The 20906-nt window shown below is 42.8% G+C and overlaps 1 protein-coding gene across 4 annotated transcripts in view; it reads right to left on the minus strand.

Moving 5' to 3' along the window:
- Nucleotides 1–7129: 7129 nt before the first annotated feature.
- The window catches only part of st6gal1 (ST6 beta-galactosamide alpha-2,6-sialyltranferase 1), a 128088-nt gene continuing 114311 nt past the window's right edge, over nucleotides 7130–20906 (minus strand). For all 4 annotated transcript variants that reach the window (XM_035748376.2, XM_035748377.2, XM_035748375.2 and 1 more), the window contains 2 exons: nucleotides 19385–19559; nucleotides 7130–9415 (listed from right to left, as the gene is read on the minus strand). In XM_035748376.2, coding sequence (XP_035604269.1) covers nucleotides 9138–9415; nucleotides 19385–19559 — 453 coding nt within the window. In that variant the 3' untranslated portion in view covers nucleotides 7130–9137. The remainder of the gene's footprint in view (nucleotides 9416–19384; nucleotides 19560–20906) is intronic.

Raw genomic sequence — 20906 nt, forward strand, 5'->3', positions numbered from 1 at the left:
TCATGGAATAGTATTAATCAAATGAAATAAGGAAGTATGAGTCAAAAGTTTGGACACACCTACTCATTCTATATTTTTACTATTTTTCCAAACTGTGAAATAACATATATGGAATCAGTTATGAGCAAATTATTATTTACAAGGACAGCCTATTCCTTCCTCCCCATCGGGGAATTGAACCCTGGTCTCCCGCGTGCCTGCAATATGAAAGACTATCAAATGCATCTCAAAGATATCCTCTGGTGGTCAAACTAGCAATAACTTGCATTAACAGAAAAAAAATCACTGACAATTATATAACGTGCCACAGAATACTGCAGCAGCCCGCAAGGTGTTCCGCAGTACGACGCAACTTTTAAAGGTGGAACCACTGTACATGAAATGAGGGTGAAATAAGGTAATTGACGGGGAGCTGTAATCTTTATATCACCTCATTGACTCTCCTCAGGACTTTGAATGGCCCCACAAACCACAGGTTCAGCTTCCGTCAGGGCTGGTGGAGGGGCAGGTCCTTCGTAGAAAGCCAGACCCTATCACCAGGGTGAAAGACCGGGGCCACACTGCGGTGACATTCGGCCTGCTCCTTCTGCTGAAGGACAATGCGCTGGAGACGGATGTGCGCTGTGTTCCATACCTCCTTGGCATGCTGGAACCAATCGTCTACTGCAGGAGCCTCTATCTGACTCCGGTGCCAGGAGCCTAGAACACACTGAAAGGGTGTGAGGTTAGTGGAGGAGTGACGGAGGCAGAAACTCAGTCCTCTCCCCCGGCCGGTCCTGACAGTAACTACGAAGGTACCTACTCAGTTCCTGATTTACCCTTTCCACCTGCCCATTTGCTTGGGGATGGTACCCGGAGGTGAGGCCGCCCGTGACCCCCAGTCATTCCATGAAGGCCTTCAAGACGTAGGTACGCCCCTCGGGAGTCTGGGTAGGTGAGGAGTCCTCCTCAGGACGTTCTTTAATCCCGGCCGATAGCAGAGGGTAAAGTCAAACATGGCGAAGAATTGGGCCCACCTGGCCTGACGTGGGTTCAGCCTCTTTGCTGCTTGAATATACTCTAGGTTCTGGTGGTCTGTCCAAACCAGGAATGGGTGTTGAGCACCCTCCAGCCAGTGCCGCCATGTTTTCAGCGCCTTCTTGACGGCTAGCAACTCACAAAGCTTCCGCGAGTAAAAGGCACATGGATGAAGTTTAGGCGGCGATCCAGTGCGTTGGGAAAGAACGGCCCCTACTCCAACCTCGGATGCATCCACCTCCATATTGAAGGTCAAAGACAGGTCAGGATGAGCCAGAACAGGTGCGTTCGTAAAACGTTCCTTGAGCGCACGGAATGCTTTATTGGCCTCCTCAGTCCAGCGCAGCTGTCGAGGCCTCCCTTCAGGAGGAAGGTAAGAGGGGACACCATTGTGCTGAAACCCCTAATGAACTGCATTAAATAAACCTAGGAAGCGCTGCACCGCCTTTATGTTGGATGGAACAGGCCAAGACCATACTGCACTGACCCTCTGCTCTTCCATCTCCACTTCCGCGGTGGATATCCGATAGCCCAAGAAGGAGACCGCCTGCTGGAAGAAAAGGCACTTCTCCGCCTTGGTGTACAGGTGATGCCCTATCAGCTTCTCCAAAATGGACCTGACATGAGAGACATGTTACTCGCGTATAGTGGAGTACACCTAGAGGTTGTCTATGTATACCACTACACAGCGACCCAACATATCTCTAAACACCTTGTTAATGAAGGATTGAAACACAGAGGGTGCATTTGTCAGGCCGTAGGGCATTACCCTGTATTCGTAGTGCCCAGTGCTGGTAATGAAGGCGGCCTTCCATTCTTCCCCCTCCCTGATGTGCACCAGGTTGTAGGCACTGCATAAATCCAATTTGGTAAAGTACTGAGCACCGTGCATCTGTTCGATCACAGTGAGTATAAGAGGCAGGGGATAACTGCTTAAATTAAAGCAGAAAGCACCAGTGATTAGATCCATAAAAAAAGTGGTCAGATGAAGCAGATTCTAAGCTATAGGACTGTTTTGCTAGCACAGACTGGAATATCTTCTTGGGATTCTTCCGATGACATTGAGGAGTACACTGCATCAGTCACTGGCTTCTACAATAAAGGCATCGATGATGTCGTCCCCACAGTGACTGTACGTACATACCCCAACCAGAAGCCATGGATTACAGGCAACATTCGCACTGAGCTAAAGAGTAGAGCTGATGTTTTCAAGGAGCGGGACTCTAACATGGAAGCTTATAAGAAATCCCACTATGCCCTCACACGAACCATCAAACAGACAAAGCGTCAATACAGGACTAAGATCGAATCGTACGACACCGGCTCTGACGCTCTTCAGACGTGGCAGGGCTTGCAAACTATTACAGACTTCAAACGGAAGCACAGCCGAGAGCTTGCATACCGCCCCAACCGATCCAATGGATCCACAGATGATGCAATCTCTATTGCACTCCACACTGCATTCTCACACCTGGACAAAAGGAACACCTATGTGAGAATACTATTCATTGACTACAGCTCAGCGTTCAACACCATAGTACCCTCAAAGGTCATCATTAAGCTAAGGACCTTGGGACTAAACACCTTCCTCTGCAACTGGATCCTGGACTTCCTGACGGGCCGCCCCCCAAGTGGTAAGGGTAGGCAACAACATGTCTGCCACGCTGATCGTCAACACTGGGGCCCCTCGGGGTGTGTACTTAGGTCCCTCCTGTACTCCCTGTTCACCCACGACTGCGTGGCCAAACACGACTCCAACACCATCATTAAGTTTGCTGACCTGATCACCGACAACGATGAGACAGCCTATAGGGAGGAGGACAGAGATCTGACCGTGTGGTGCAACGACGATGCACCACACAGAAATAGACAAACCAGACACACAACATAGAATGCCCACCCAGCTCACGTCCTGACCAACACTAAAACAAGGAAAACACACATGAACGATGGTCAGAACGTGACAACGTGACAAATATAATTTGATTTGATTCTTTCTTTTACACTGAGCAGCTACTCTACGTGTCCCATTCTTTGTCATTTAAAACACTGCAGTGCATATGGGACAAATTCTCTATCACTGAAACTAAGAAATTCTATCTGCACATTTCCAGGCAAAACTTTCGCAAACCTCAGCATCATTGACAGGCTTTCACTTCTTTGACCTACTTTCCTACTGATCAACATTTTGGCCACAATCACTCTGCCTTCCTTCACATTTTCTTTATCATCTATGGACATAGATATTGATGACTCTCTTCAATTTAGCATTATTACCAGGGACATGGCTTTCAATCTTCTTCCCATTTAAGCTTTTCCATTTTCAGAATCTGCTCTTGCTGAGCCTGGCTACCACAACATTTTAACAATCTACCATTTCCAATGAACCAAGCTAATTTGACTTCACCTACCTCTTTCTCTAAGGCTTTAGTTAGTCAGTTAGGGTGTAAATGAGGCCCTGTGGTCTCACGAAAACCCTCACCACTTTCCACTCCAACACATCATTACCCTTGCTTCCTACCTTGGCCATCTTTATGCTTTCTTTACTAGACGATCCAATGCTTTCTGTATCATGAGCTCTCTTCTTCCTTTGTCTTTCCACTACCGACCTTGACCCTCATCCTCCTGCTCCATACTATCAGAACTGATACCGATATTGTTCACATTCCAGCACAGCTGTTGATTCAACAACTTTATGTTCGTTTCCTCCATCTTGTCCTCACCACTCAATGCCATTTCCGACTATCCGACTCACATCTTTCTTCTAAATTCCCCTTTTCAATCAATAAAAAACCTTGAAGACAGAGGGGGTGGCAGGAATTGGGGATCTGTAATCTAAGATGACTGCCTGATATTGGCTGACCCCACAGTGTGATAAGGCACCTGACAACCTGGTCCCTAACAACAAAACAGTTTGGTTATGGCCAGAGTTGTGAAGGGCCAGTTACATATTTTGTCTCTTGAGAGAGGGCTGTGAGATGGTGTGCTAAGAGTCACTGGCAGGTCGTTCTGTAACACCATTTGTAAAGCCGAAACTTGGCGGTGTTGGCTTGCGTCAATTCCATTGAGGATCTGGTTTTGATTAATTTGGATTTACAATCCATGAAAAATGTATTGAGGATAAGAGTTTAAATTCAATATTATATAACCAGATTATTTCTATCAAATCAACGGTTGTAAAAGTAGGTCAGATGTTTTTAGACCATAATTGCGAACAAGATAGATTTTTACACCCCCAATTTTCATGGTATACAGTCTTGTCTCATCGCTGCAACTCCCATACAGACTCAGAGAGGCGAAGGTCGAGAGCCGTGCATCCTCCGAAACACAACCCAACCAAGCCGCACTGCTTCTTGACACAATGCCCACTTAACACGGAAGCCAGATGCACCAATTTGTCAGAGGAAACAACGTACACCTGGCAACCGTGTCAGCGTGCATTGCGCCTGGCCCGCCACAGAAGTAACTAGTGCGCAATGGGACAAGGACATCCCTGCCAGCCAAACCCTTCCCTAGACAACGCTGGGCCAATTGTGTGTCGCCCCATGGATTCAGAGCCAGCTGTGACAAAGCCTGGACTTGAACCCAGAATCTCTAGTTGCAAAGCTAGCACTGCAGTGCAGTGCCTTAGACCACTGCGCCACTCAGGAGGCCTAAATGCATTTTTATGTGATTTGATTATTTCTATCAAATCAACACTTTACTTTATCTGTCCTTCATAGTAATCAGAGAGGAATGGAAACAGTGAATTTCTGTTGAATGTCTGATATAGAACCTACTTTACCTTGGTGGAAGACCATGCAGTTTATTAGGCTACAGATGAAAAACCTTTATGGACTTCACAGCTTGGTGAATAAGCAAGGAGTTGAGTTTGATGCTCCGTTCCAATAAATATTGAGGGTCTTATTCTGGTGACATGATGATCGATGCTTGGCTGCCGTTTGACAATACAAATAATATCGCTCTTATCCATAATAATCTCAATGTACTGTATGTAACCTACCCAAACTGCATCTGCTAGCTGTTGGCTAGAGCGTATGGGTCAAGACAAGAGTGGGTACATTTGCTATACAACGCAACAGTGTTTGTGAAAACCATCAGTAGAGTTGGAAATGCGATGGGAGTCAATTTCACTTATATTTTTCATTTGGTACATAAAAGTTATTTTTATGTGCACTACGTCATCACACACAGTCTTTTAACCGCAAAAAAGCAACTTTGATGGAAACATCTCTGGTGGGAAAATGTGAATATTGTTTAATGCAGATTTTTGAATATTCACATGAAAATCTGTCACAAATTGGAAGGAAACCTAGCTAAATAGGCAAGTTTGGGAGAAGTTCAATCAACTTCAAATGTGTAAACAATTTGTTCATATGGAAATTATTTTTTAATTTAAATATTTTAAGACAAGTACATTAATGATGTAAGTCCCTTTCGACACCTTTTTAGTTTGTCATGATCCAAGGAATGGACTGGTCAAATCTGTACTGACAAACCAAGAACCATACAAACGTGTACAACAATCTGAGGGCGTTAGGTAGTCTAGCGTTTAGAACGTTGAGACCGTCGCTAGTTCAATTCCCTGAGCCGACAAGCTGAAATATCTGCCGATGTGTCCTTGAGCATGGTACTTAACCGTAATTGCTCGAAGGACGCCATTGTTAATGGCTGACCCTGGCCAGTGGCCCCACTCTTCAAGGGTGTCTCAGGGGAGGGGGCCTTGGGATATGCAAAATACAAGTTTTCATTTCATACACTTATACAAATATAAGCACCCATCAAATTTTTTAAGCATAATATTTCAGTCTCTGTGGTATGTTTTAACTGAACAGTGAAATACAGTTTGCGGAAAGTGTGGTCCCAGCAAACTAAGCTTTTTTTCTATTTGATTTGCAATGGTTCACACAACAATTTGTTATTTAAAAATCTGTTCACTTTGATAAACACAACAATTTTACAGATTTTACTGAGTTACAGTTCATATGATGAAGTCAGTCAATTGAAAGAAATACAATAGGCTCTAATCTATGGATTTCACATGACTGGGAATACAGTTGCCTGTTGTTCACAGATACCTTAAAACCTCAATGGGACGGTTGAACTAAGGTGCACTAATGTGATTAGCATGACGTTGTAAGTAACAAGAACATTTCCCAGGACATAGACATGTCTTATATGGGCAGAAAGCTTAAATTCTTGTTAATCTAACTCCACTGTCCAATTTACAGTAGCTATTACAGTGACAAAATACCATGCTATTGTTTGAGGAGAGTGCTCAACATCAAAAAATCTTTATCACGGCAACTGGTTTGATAAATTCACCTCTGAATGCACAAACTTGTTCAATCAACTTAAAATGTGTAAAACATTTGTTCAACAAACAAACAAAAATGTAAAAAGCATGTTTTTTGCTTTGCATTATCTTTTACCAGATCTAATGTGTTATATTCTCCAACATTAATTTCACATTTCCACAAACTTTAAAGAGTTTCCTTTCAAATAGTATTAAGAAAATGCATATCCTTGCTTGCATTTTTAAATAAATGGGCCTCACAATGGGCCTCAGGGTCTCGTCACGGTATTTCTGTGCATTCAAAATGCAATTGTGTTCGCTGTTCGTAGCTTATGCTTGCCCATACCATAACCCCATCACCACCATGGGGCACTCTGTTCACAACAGTGAAATAAGCAAACCGCACGACCACATGGCGCCACACACATGGTCTGCGGCTGTGAGGCCGGTTGGACATATTGCCAAATTCTCTAAAACTGCGATGGAGGCGGCTTATGGTAGAGAAATTAACATAAAATTATTTGGCAACAGCTCAGGTGGTCATTCCTGCAGTCAGCATGTCAATTACACGCTCCCTCAAAACTTGAGTCATCTGTGGCATTTTGTTGTGTGACAAAACTGCAGATTTCAGAGTGGCCTTTTATTGTCCCCAGCACAAGGTGCAAAGGTGTAATGATTATGATGTTTAAACAGCTTCTTGATATGACACACCTGTCAGGTGGATGGATTATCTTGGCAAAGGAGAAATGCTCACTAACAGGGATGCAAACTAATTTGTGGCCAAAATTTGAGAGAAATAAGCTTTTGGTGCGTATGGAAAATTTCTGGGATCTTTTATTTCAGATCATGAAACATGGGACCAACACTTTAAACATTGCATTAATATTTCTGTTCAGTGGTACACATTGATATCAGGGTGACAGAAGTCCCAAAGAAACCAAAGAAACAACATCTGTAAACATTCTAAAAACAACCCTAGCCATGGTCTAAAAATAACATAAACAGCCTTACTTTCCCAATGTTGTGGCAACATTAGGAGAATGTTCTGTGCTGATTGGGAAATGGTGGATGTATGTATAGGCAGTGCAACAATGCACACTCCAGAAGCACATTCATTCATTCAGTTGGTTTAACAAATGATCTGAACACAAATTCAAAGTCAATTACATTATTCGGATCATTTTTACTATTGAAAATGTATCAGCAACCCTACCATATTGGCAATGTTAGCAACCATTTTGTGCAATATTGGGTAAAAGCGTTTTGTAACGTAGGGGCGGCTAACGTGTGGGCAGTGTTACCGAGGTGAGCAGTGGTTTGCTATGAAGACTGGGGTTGTCTGAGCAGGATGGTATAGAATTAGCTTATGAGTGCAGAATGATGAGATGCTATGACATTTGACGTAACAGGCAGGGTAGGGGAGAAAGGCTGGCAAACATGGACAGAAGTGCAACAACAAGGGGTTTGACTGTCATTCTACTTATATTTTCAATATTATGACATCAATGATTCTAAATCTATAAAGCCCCCTTGGAGGTGTAAATTATAAAGTTATTATGCATCTCAGTAAAAATGACAAATAAAGCATTATTTGGTTCTCGTAGAGTAGGTAAATCAGTGCAGTCCTAGAAATCCTTTCTTCATTTGATTAGATCAGGGTTGCCATTTTGGATGCAGACCATGGTTTTTATTTGCCAAAACAAACTTCTACTTTTAACAAACTTCCATTTTTTCTTCCTGGAAGGAAATACAATAATCCAGTTATTTTGTTCACCCACAAAGGGGCATTAGATGCCCACGAAATCCTCAGCCAGTCCAGAACAACTGTTCTCAGTTCTCATTGGTCCATGGTGGGCTGGATGGTTGGTTCATTCATGAGTGAGAAGACTGCTAGTCTGGCTGGTGTGTGTGTGTGTGTGTGTGTGTGTGTGTGTGTGTGTGTGTGTGTGTGTGTGTGTGTGTGTGTGTGTGTGTGTGTGTGTGTGTGTGTGTGTGTGTGTGTGTGTGTGTGTGTGTGTGTGTGTGTGTGTCACCGCACAACCTCTGTGGTCCATGTCTTGATGAGGTCATCTCTGGGTCGCCCTTAGATGTCACGCATCATGCTATGAACTCCAGTTGCTTCCTTCAGTTAGCCTTTACATTTCACTCAGGGATTTATCTCCATCAGGTCTATGGTCAAAAATATAGCATATCCAAAAGGTGCCACTCTTCTTGTCAGAGCTTCATGCAGTCTCCTCAGTTTCTCTTCAAGTCCATTTTCAACTAGTCCACATAGGGTACAGGTTCGGTGTGTATATGTGTGTGTGGTAGTGCAGTTGAAGGCAGGCATGCAGAGACAATCTTCAGTAATGAGAGAGGAGCTGCTCTCTTCTCTCTGTCCCTCAGTCACAACCTGAGAGACAGAGACAGGACAACAGCGCCTCACAGTGGAATGACTACGCTTATAGCTTATATTCACATAGGGAAAGAGGGATATCGGCAAAACTGTGAGTTTGTGTTTTTTTTTGCACACAGTCCATTGTATGATGTATGTGTGTGAATTCTTGTATGTGCTGTCACAAGGAATTCTGTGCACCTGTGCGTGTTTGAGCGAGTAAAGGGTATTTACATTAGTTGCAAGATTCCATTTAGTTATGGCAGTGTCAAACATGTATACATGTCTGTCAATGTCCATCAGTCCATGATTTAGAGATTGTCTGAAGGGATTGCACATGATAAAGTAGTCAGTCATATTGTTATACATGCTGTGCTTGTGAATATGATTGTGTTTCTGTATTTACCACCTGTGTGTGTTTCTGACTGTAATATGATCTCTCTTATTATCTCAGTCAGCGCTTGCTGGTACAATTTCAGGCCCCCGGGTGCAGTTGAGAGTGCTGAACCCAGGCAGGGTGACCCGTCCGTGGGTGTAGATGTCCCTGTCGAGCCCCTGGTTCATCCTCTTGACCAGGTTCTTCTCGTAGAGCAGGGGGTGGTAGGCCCCCAGAGTGCAGGCTGCGTCGTAGAAGCGCTGGTAGTAGTGACACAGTTCCGTCTTCCTCTGAGATGGCAGGAACTCATACACGTGTACTACCTCACACAGGGACATCATCAAAACCGTACCTGGAGGAAGGGGAGAGGGAGGGGGTTTAGTTGAATGTAAACTGGGTCTAATCTGGCTCAAAGGCCCATAAAGAAAAAATGTCCCGGTTGGATTGTAATCTAGGTTAGCCTCAGGTAGTATATTGCCGCTATTGTGCATCGGTCATGATGCAATGAGGAGTTGAAGACCCCCGATGAGGAAGGGATAGGAATTAGGTCTCTGCTATCTACGCTTAATGAGCCTGACACTTTACATTAGGATAGCGCTGGATACCCATATGGAAAAGTAATATATGGGCATATATGGCCTAATATACAGTGGCTTGCGAAAGTATTCACCCCCTTGCCATTTTTTCCTATTTTGTGGCCTTACAACCTGGAATTAAATTGATTTTTGGGGGTGGGTTTGTATTATTTGATTTACACAACATGCATACCACTTTGAAGATGCAGAATATTTTTTCTTGTGAAACAAACAAGAAATAAGACCAACAAATTATAACTTGACTGTGTATAACTATTCACCCCCCCCAAAGCCAATACTTTGTAGAGCCACCTTTTGCAGCAATTACAGCTGCAAGTCTCTTGGGGTATGTATCTGTAAACCTGCCACATCTAACCACTTGGGATGTTTGTCCATTCTTCAAAGCATAACTGTTTCAGCTCCTGCAAGTTGGATGGGTTTCACTGGTGTACAGCAATCTTTAAGTCATATCACAGATTCTCGGTTAGATTGAGGTCTGGGCTTTGACTAGGCCATTTCAAGACATTTAAATGTTTCCCCTTAAACCACTCGAGTGTTGCTTTAGCAGTATGCTTAGGGTCATTCTCCTGCTGGAAGGTGAACCTCCGTCCCAGTCTCAAATCTCTGGATGACTGAAACAGGTTTCCCTCAAGAATTTCCCTGTATTTAGCGCCATCCATCATTCCTTCAATTCTAGATTGCACTTCAGATGTCAGCCACACTGAACAGTTGTCAATTGTGATTATAATTGTGTCACTGCAGGAGGAGCCACACACAATGGAACATTATGTGGGTTTCTGGAGGCAGAGGAGTCCACAGGACCAACATTTGGCATCCCTGATTCTCAAAAGATTAGAGGAGCTAAAAAGGACCGCAGAGGACAGTCTTATGATAATGGGGCCAACATGAGAGGCAAAAACAAAGGTGTCCATGCCAGACTCCTGTAAATGAATCCAAGAGCTCTATTTGTGCCATGTGGGGCTCACACATTGAACCTGGTTGTGGCTAATGCTGCTAAAAGTTATGTCAATGCCACAGGTTACATTGGCATCTTGCACAAATTGTACACCTTGTTCTCAGCCTCCACACACTGATGGGCCATCCTGAAAAAAACATGTGGATATCACTTTGAAGATATGGACTGAGACAAGGTGGGAGAGTAAAGTTAAGAGTTTTCGAGCCACTGAGGTATAAGGCAGCAACGGTGAGAGGCACTGATTGAGGTGAGGGATCAAACCATAGACCCTGTGATAAAGATTGAGGCCCGGTCCTTGTCAGAGGAGGTGCGATCATACCGCTTCAGCATCTGTACAGTGGTGTGGTATGACATCTTGAGCCAGATCCAACATATGAGCAAACTGATGCAGTCTCCCAGTATGCATGTGGATGTTGCAGTCAGTCTTCCCAGAAAGACAGAGAGAGGTCTCAGCAACTACAGGGCAACAGGCTTTATGACTGCACACACTTCAGCCAATGATATTTGAAGGGGAATTTATGTAGAGGCCGTTCTACAACAAAAAATGCTGAGGTCCACAAAGTGGCACTTTTCATATGAATCATTTGATGAGCCTTTGAGTGATGCCCATGAAGAAGCTGGAGGTGACATTGTTCAATGTCATTGTGGATGCTGCAACCTCAGCACTTCAGGAAAGATTTTCCACATTGGAAAATGTGGGAGAGGAGTTTGGAGTGCTGTCAACCTTCCAAAGTCTCTCAAATGAGGAGCTGACAGAACATTGTGAGGCCCTTAGTATGACACTGCACTATAAAGAACACTCACACTTGGATGGCAGAAAGCTTGCACAGGAACTGAAGAACTTGCCTGACATAAGGGCACACTTATACACAATTACTAATCACTGGGAATAGGGGCCAGGTGTGCGTAATGAATGTTCCGGAGGGATCCGTGACATTTGTGTGATATAGGATTTGTGCAATTTATTTGTGTGTTTTTTGTTAGCAATAGGGTAATAATGTAATAATTCAATTGTCTTTTTTTATTTGTATTTATATACTTCAATTTGTTTTTATTCGACTCTGTTACTTATTTTTGATATTTATGAGTCTTATTTTTGTATATATTTATATATTTAAATCGTTTTAAATGTTATGATTATGTAATTGTGTTGTTCCAAATATCTGAATAAAAATTACAGTTAGTGCAGAATGGTGCGGAAAGGGGGGGGGATTCGCCCAGGGAGCCATACAAGCGAGAACCTCCACTGCACCTGTATTTGGGGAGTTTCTCCCATTCTCCCAGATCCTCTCAAGCTCTGTCAGGATGGATGGGGAGCGTTGATGCACAGCTATTTCCAGGTCTCTCCAAAGATAGATCGGGTTCAAGTCCGGACTCTGGCTGGGCCTCTCTAAGACATTCAGACTTATCCTGAAGCCACTCGTGTGTTGTCTTGACTGTGTGCTTAGGGTCGATGTCCTGTCGGAAGGTGAACCTTCACCCCAGTCTGAGGTCCTGAACGCTCTGGAGCAGGTTTTCATCAAGGATCTCTCTGTACTGTGCTCCGTTCATCTTTCTCTCGATCCTGACTAGTCTCTCAGTCCCCGGCTCTAAAAAACATCCCCACAGCATGGGGGTGGCCATTTGAAGAATCTCAAGTATAAAATATATTTAGATTTGTATTACACTTTTTTGGTTACTACATGATTCCATATGTGTTATTTCATAGTTTGGATTTCTTCGCTGTTATTCTACAATGTAGAAAATAGTAAAATAAAGAAAAACCTTTGAATGAGTAGGTGTTATAAAACTTTTGACTGGTAGTGTATGTAATAAACACTTTAATACTATGTGTCACACATACACTGTACTCTCTAAGTCTTTGCTAGGTATAAAGCCCAGCCTTATCTCAGCTCACTGGTCACCATAGCAACACCCACCCATAGCGAAAACAGTGTTTTCGGAAAGTATTCAGACCACTTTACTTTTTCCACATTTTGCTACATTACAGCCTTGGTGTAAAATTGATTAAATAAATGCTTTCCCTCATCAACCTACACACAATACCCCATAATGACAAAGCAAAAACAGTTTTTTTCAGAAACATAAGTTTGCAGACCCTTTGCTATGAAACTCGAAATTGAGCTCAGGTGCATTCTGTTTCCATTGATCATCCTTGAGATGTTTCTACAACTTGATTGGAGTCCACCTGTGGTAGATTCAATTGATTGGACATGATTTAGAAAGCCATACACCTGTCGATATAAGGTCCCACAGTTGACAGTGCATGTCAGAGCAAAAAACATTAAATGAGGTCAAAGAAATTGTCCGTAGAGCTCCGAGACAGGACTGTGTCGAGGCACAGATCTGGGAAGGGATGCCAAAACATTTCCGCAGCATTGAAGCTACACCAAAACACAGTGGCATCCATAATTCCTAAATGGAAGAAGTGTGGAACCACCAAGACTCCTCTTAGAGCTGGCCGCCTGGCCAAACTGGGCAATCGGGGGAGAAAGGCCTTAGTCAGGGAGATGACCAAGAACCCGATGGTCACGCTGACAGAGCTCCAGTGGAGATGGGAGAACCTTCCAGAAGGACAACCATCTCTGCAGCACTCTACCAATCAGGCCTTTATGGTAGAGTGGCCAAATGGAAGCCATTCCTCAGTAAAAGGTACATGACAGCCCGTTTGTAGTTTGCCAAAAGACATCTAAAGCACTCTCAGACCATGAGAAACAAGATTCTCTGGTCTGATGAAACCAAGTTTGAACTCTGGCCTGAATGCCAAATGTCACATCTGGATGAAACCTGGCACCATCCCTGCAGTGAAGCATGATGGTGGCAACATCATGCTGTGGGGATGTTTTTCTGCAGCAGGGACTGGGAGACTAGTCAGGATCGAGGGAAAGATGAACGGAGCACAGAGAGATCCTTGATGAAAACCTGCTCCAGAGCTGGGGTGAAGGTTTCACTTTCCAACAGGACAACCACCCTAAGCACACAGCCAAGACAACACAGGAGTGGCTTCAGGACAAGTCTCTGAAAGTCCTTAACCTGTAGTGACGCCCAGCCCGTGAACGGGACCATTATCCTCATCTGACACTAATTAGCATAACACAACGGACATAAATCTTCCTAGAAAATCTTCCTATTCATGAAAATCACAAGTGAAATATATTGGAACACAGCTTAGCCTTTTGTTAATCACCCTGTCATCTCAGATTTTCAAAATATGCTTTACAGCCAATGCTAGACAAGCATTTGTGTAAGTTTATCATAGCCTAGCATAGCATTATGCCTTGCTAGCAGCAGGCAAACTTGTCACGGAAATCAGAAAAGCAATCAAATTAAATTGTTTACCTTTGATGAACTTCAGATGATTTCACTCACGAGACTCCCAGGTAGACAGCCAAAGTTCATTTTTTCCCAAATTATTATTTTTGTAGGCGAAATAGCTCCGTTTGTTCTTCACGTTTGGCTGAGAAATCGCCCGGAAATTGCGGTCACCACAACGCCGAAAAATATTCCAAATTAGCTCCATAATATCGACAGAAACATGGCAAACGTTGTTTAGAATCTATCCTCAAGGTGTTTTTCTAATATCTATTCGATAATATATCAGTCGGGACAATTCGTTTTTCACTCTGACCGATTGGAGTAATGGCTACCTCTGTATTTTACGCAAGAATCTCTCTCGGAGCCACCATGTGACCACTTACGCAATGTGGCTGCCTACGGCTATTCTTCAACAGAAATGCCTAAAACTACGTCACAATGCTGTAGACACCTTGGGGAATACGTAGAAAGCATAAGCTCGTTGATGGTACATTCACAGCTGAATAGGGAGTCATTGGAACGCAGCGCTTTCAAAACCTGGGGCACTTCCGGATTGGATTTTTTTCAGGCTTTCGCCTGCAACATGAGTTCTGTTATACTCACAGACAATATCTTTACAGTTTTGGAAACGTTAGAGTGTTTTCTATCCAAAGCTGTCAATTATATGCATATTCTAGCATCTTTTGCTGACAAAATATCCCGTTTAAAACGGGAACGTTTTTTTTTCTCCAAAAATGAAAATACTGCCCCCTAACACCAAGAGGTTTTAAGTGGCCCAGCCAGAGCCCGGACTTGAACCCGATCGAGCATCTCTGGAGAGACCGGAAAATAGCTGTGCAGCGACGCTCCCCATCCAAACTGACAGAGCTTGAAAGGATCTGCAGAGAAGAATAGGAGAAACTCCCCAAATACAGGTTTGCCAAGCTTGTAGTGTCATACCCAGGGAGACTCAAGGCTATAATCACTGCCAAACGTGCTTTAACAAAGTAATGAGTAAAGGGTCAGAATACTTATGTAAATATGATATCCCCCCAAATACAATATATGTGCAAACACATGAAAAACCTGTTTTTGCCTGGTCAAAAAATTGCATCAATCTTAGAATAAGGCGTAACGTAACAAAATGTGGAGAAAGCTAAGAGATCTGTATACTTTCGCTGAATGCACTGTATCTGGCTGTGTTGTTAAAATCACAACATATCCCATCAAGCCAAGCGGGGAGAGGCTGATAGTTGTCACAGTTCCAAGACCAGTCAGAAACGTCCAGCATTAAGTAGCAATGATATCCTTCGCAACTGTCATCTTATGACATATCTCAAACCAGTCATGACTATTCAACAAAACAAGTACCGCCCTCAACCACAAAGTGTCAACCTCAATGTTTACATATCCTACATTACTCTTCTCATATGTATATACTGTTCCATGCCATCTACTGCATATTGCCTATGCCTATCATTAGTCACTTTAAATAACTTTTAATAATGTCTACATATCCTACATCACTCATCTCATATGTATATACTGCTCTATACCATCTACTGCATCTTGCCTATGCTCCACGGCAATCACTCATCCATATATGCATATGTACATATTCTTATTCATCCATTACATTTGTGTGTATAAGGTAGTTGTTGTGAATTTGTTAGATTACTTGTTAGATATTACTGCATTGTCGGAACTAGAAGCACAAGCATTTCGCTACACTCGCATTAACATCTGCTAACCATGTGTATGTGACCAATACAATTTGATTTGATTTGATTTACAGCTCATTTCTTAGTTACATGATTGTAAAACTATCAAGGGAGTTTTGAAGTTGAGGGTGCAGTATTTCTGAAGTTTGCAATGAGGATGAAAACTAGCATAGTTCAGCTAGCCAGCTAGTTTAGCCAGGGAAAACCAGCTCCGGCCCTGGAGACAGTTTGTAGTTTTTATTCCATGATATCAGAAGCTGGCGGCAAAAAGTTTGTTTAAACAATTCAGATTACTTATATTTAAGGAGAGTGAATACAATCCCGAAATAAGCTGTAACTGTCAATAGTAAAACAAAGTTTAAAACTATGATTGAGTGAACCCTGAATAAAGAAAATTAATTGTGAAGTCGGTTTCGGACCTGGTAGACTCCTTCTCACCACTCTATAGAGTTGCTGCCATTGCTGTCTGACAAAAATCACTATTTTAGTAGTTCTTGAAAGCAACTGCTCTCTATTCCTCTCGATCACACCGTCTTCTGTCTATTCTCTCCCCACATAGATTGAACAAGTAGGCGTGCAATGGATTATGGTCATTGTAGTTAATTACCACATTTTATGTGCTAAACTATGCAGAATATTGGTCTGTTGGAAACTACAACTCCCTACTACATTGCACAGTTCAAGCTTGATCTGATGTTTTTCTAGACAAACTGCACATTGAGCTCACAGAAAAAAAACAGAACGAAATGGAAATAAATTAATTTAACCGATGTCGGTCAAGTTGTTTAAAAACCGAGAAATAACAGACATTTCGGTTAATCACTCAGCACTAATACTAATGAAGATTTTGGGTTAAGACAGGGCCCGGGCCTTAAATTTGGCAGAGGTAGGGCCTGAATGTTGCGGGCATGGGTACCCATTTAGGGCTCTAATAGGAACGGTGATTAGCAGAGTTGGGACAGGTGTAGTGAGTTGGCAGGAGAGGGGGCATGTCCAGAGGGTAATTGGGGTGTCTGGTTGCTGCCATGAGACTTCAGAACTGTTAGATAATCAAGGAAATGTACCTTTCATTAATATAGGGTGCATATCTAAATCAACTTCCTCTCCTCATCTTACTCCTAAGTATTGAAAGATGTGTAAGAATTGTAAAAGAGAGAGGTAGCCATTTTTCCTCCCGGTCCTACTGAAAAGCCAACCTTCCCGGTTGACATATTATCGAATAGATATTTGAAAAACACCTTGAGGATTGATTATAAAAAACGTTTGCCACGCTTCTGTCGATATTATGGATATAATTTAGATTTTTTTTCCGCTGTTGTCGTGACCGCTATTTCCGGTGGATTTCTGATCATAACGTGACAAACAAACGGAGGTATTTTGGGTATAAAAATAATCTTTATGGAACAAAAGAAACATTTGCTTTCTAACTGGGAGTCTCGTCAGTGAAAACATCCGAAGATCATCAAAGGTAAACGGTTAATTTGATTGCTTTTCTGATTTTCGTGAGCAACAAATGGCTAAGCTGTGCTTCGCTATATTTCACTTGTGATTTCATGAATATCAATATTTTCTAGTAAGATTATTTGACCGTTGCGCTATGCTAATTAGTGTAGTTGCTGACAATTCTCCCGGATCCGGGATCAGTCTTGGCTGATATCTTTTGATTTCCCCATGATGTCAAGCAAAGAGGCACTGAGTTTGAAAGTAGGCCTTGAAATACATCCACAGGTACACCTCCAATTGACTCAAATTATGTCAATTAGCCTATCAGAAGCTTCTGAAGGCATGACATCATTTTTTAAAAATATTCCAAGCTGTTTAAATGCACAGTCAACTTAGTGTATGTAAACTTCTGACCCACTGGAATTGTGATACATATTATATATTATATATTATATAAGTGAAATAATCTGTCTGTAAACAATTGTTGGAAAAAATGACATGTGTTTTGCACTAAGTAGACGTTCTAACTGACTTTCCAAAACTATAGTTTGTTAACAAGAAATTTGTGGAGTGGTTGAAAAACGAGTTTTAATGACTCCAACCTAAGTGTAAGTAAACTTCTGACTTCAACTGTACATATCCCAACCAGATGCCATGGATTGACTATAGCCAATATCGGCACTGAATTGAAAGGCTACAGCTGCCGCTTTCAATAAGTGGGACTATAATCTGTGCGCTTATAAGAAATCCTGCTACCCCCTCCCACGAACCATCAAATAAGCAAGGCATCAATACGGGACCAAGATCGAATCCTACTACACCAGCTCTGACGATCATGGGATGTGGCAGGGCTAGAAAACTATCCTGGATTACAAAGGGAAAACAAGCCACAAGCTTTCCAGTGACGCGAGGCTACCAGATGAGCTAAAAACCTTCTATGCAAGCTTTGAGGCTAGCAACAGTAAACTATGCATGAGAGCACCAGCTATTGCCGATGAATGTGTGATCATGCTTTCCATAGCCAATGTGAGTAAGACCTTTAAACAGGTTAACATTCACAATGCCGCATTACCAGGACTCACACTCAGAGTATGCACTGGCAAGTTTCTTCACTGATATTTTCAACCTCAGCCAAGGTAACCTGTCTAAATGACTATCGCCCAGTAGCACTCTGATCTGTAGCCATGAAATGCTTTGAAAGGCTGATCAACACCATGGCTCACAACACCGTCATCCCAGACACCCCGGACCCACGCCAATTCGCATACCGCCCCAACAGATCCATAGATGACGTAATCTCCATTGGCACACCGACGTGAGAATGCTGTTCATTGAATACACCTCAGCGTTCAACACCATTGTGCCCTCCAAGCTCATCACTAAGCTAAGGACCCTGGACTTCCTGACAGGCCGCCCCTAGGTAATGAGGGTAGGCAACAGCACATCCGCCACGCTGACCCTCAACACGGGAGCCCCTCAGGGTGCATGTTTAGTCCCCTCCAGTACTCTCTGTTCACCCACGACTGTGTGGCCATGCACGACTCCAACACTAGTATTAAGTTTGCAGACGTCACGACGGCCTGATCACCGTTGACGAGACCAGGCAGTGTGGTTCCAGGACAACAACCTCTCGCTCAACGTCAGCAGGAAAAAGGAGCTAAACGTGGACTACATGAAACGGAGGGCCGAGCACGCCCCCATCCACATCGATGGGTCTGTTGTGGAACAAGGTCGAGAGCATCAAGTTCCTCGAAGTCCACATCACCAAGAAAGTATCATGGTCCACACACTTCCCATCAGGAGGCGGAAAAAAGATTTGAGTCTAAAAATCTCTTGCCACCCAAGTCATAGACTGTTCTTTCTACTACCGCATGGCAAGCAGTACCGATGCATCTAGTCTGGAACCAACAGGACCCTGGACAGCTTCTTCCCCCAAGCTATAAAACTGCTAAATAGTTAGTTAAATAGTTCACCAAAAGCTACCCGGAATATCTGCATAGACCCTTTTTGCACTAATCTCTTATGACTCATCACATACACTGCTGTTACTGTTAATTAGTTATCCCTTTGCCTAGTCACTTTATCCCTACCTACCTCAATTACCTTATATCACTGCACTTTTACTGGTACCCCATGTATATTTTCCATCTGCAATGTTTGGAAGGGCCCATCAGTAAGCAGTCTACACCTGTTGTTTATGAAGCATGTGACAAATACAATTTGATATGATAGACTATTGAGTTCTACCCCTGATCTGCCTTGATCTCTATATGGTAACCAAAAAGGTTAGTAGAATTCACTGTATAGTTTACCCAGCAGTCCAGAAGAGGGAGGGTTCTTCTGGATGGGCTCGGCCATGTTGTCCTGGATTCGCTGCCAGAGCTGCCACTCAAAGCTGGGGTGCAGAATGTAGAAGGGCTGGAGGGGGTGGAGCCTCCTGTACCGCTGGTACTGGGCGAAGATGGGATAGTCAGTCTTGTTGTACCACTGAGAAAGGGCAGTAGGTGGGGGTAAGGGAGATAGAAGAGAGAGACATGGATGGGTGGGGAGGAGAGGAGATGAGAAAGCAACAGGGATCAAGTGGAGAAGAGAAGAAAAGGTTTTTGTGTTGGTACTTTCTGTCCATGTAATTTAAATTGAATATTCAACAACATCTACCGCTGCCTAGTTGGGATTCGGCACTCACTGTCACAGCCAGGTTCCATTCCCAGTCAGGGACCTACTCTTTATATTATTATATTATATTCTACTGTGTACACACTACGCTGTATTCTGTTCAAGTCAACATAGATATATATATTTTTCCCCCCTTTATTTATCTAGGCAAGTCAGTTAAGAACAATTCCTTATTTACAATGACAGTCTAGGAACAGTGAGTTAAATGCCTTTTTCAGGGGCTTTACCTTATCAGCTCAGGGATTCGATCTAGCAACCTCTCAGTACTGGCCCAACGCTCTACACACTCGGCTACCTGCCACCCCTAATTTGATATTCATATTCGTTTTTCACATACCTTAGTACACACATTTATTTATTTGGATGTGAAAAGTGGTAGTAACATTGTAAACAAAATGGTGGACTCATTTATTGAACCTGGTCTTTTTCACAGATGAGCCCTGCATGACATGGAGGACCAAAGCTGCCATAATTAGAATGAAATGAATAAATAGATAAATGCAGACAAATAGATAAAAACATGAATATGTAAATAAATCCACACATAAAGAGGTAAAAAACAGAATAAACACATAAATAGATAAACAATGATTTAAATAATGAATCCGACTTTCTTTAATTTTTTTCATTAATATTATTTCTTAAATTATTTCTGTAATTCTTCCTCCAAAATGACAATGAGGGGGTTCAAGCAAACATATGTGGGTGGTATCTAACACACCATTGCTAGATCAATATGAAATCTCACTTTTGGGGTGGAAATTGTAGATAAAAATCTATTATATTGTAATGACCTGACTAGTTCATAAAGGAACAATTGTCCAGACAGAGGATTGAGTTTACGAATTGACGGTTTATTAACCCAACTTCACACAGGCTACTGTTTGGCCATAGCCCACCCCAAATAAATGAAGAATACCCTAGTAAACAACCGTGACCTTCTCTTGTGAAGGCCAGATGTAAGAGATGGTTAAACCTGGTCGTAAATTCCAATACTCAATCCCCCTGCCCAACCCAACCTCCACGCCACTCCGCCAACCACCAGGATGCCCGGCATCAGAACATTCCAGGCATTCCTGTGATTGGCAGATAGCAGGTTGATTGGCATGGCAGACCCCGCGAACACTGGGTATTGGTAAGTACAACACAACCAACTAA

This window comes from Oncorhynchus keta, chromosome 33, assembly GCF_023373465.1.
Source record: "Oncorhynchus keta strain PuntledgeMale-10-30-2019 chromosome 33, Oket_V2, whole genome shotgun sequence".
Lineage (NCBI taxonomy): Eukaryota > Metazoa > Chordata > Actinopteri > Salmoniformes > Salmonidae > Oncorhynchus > Oncorhynchus keta.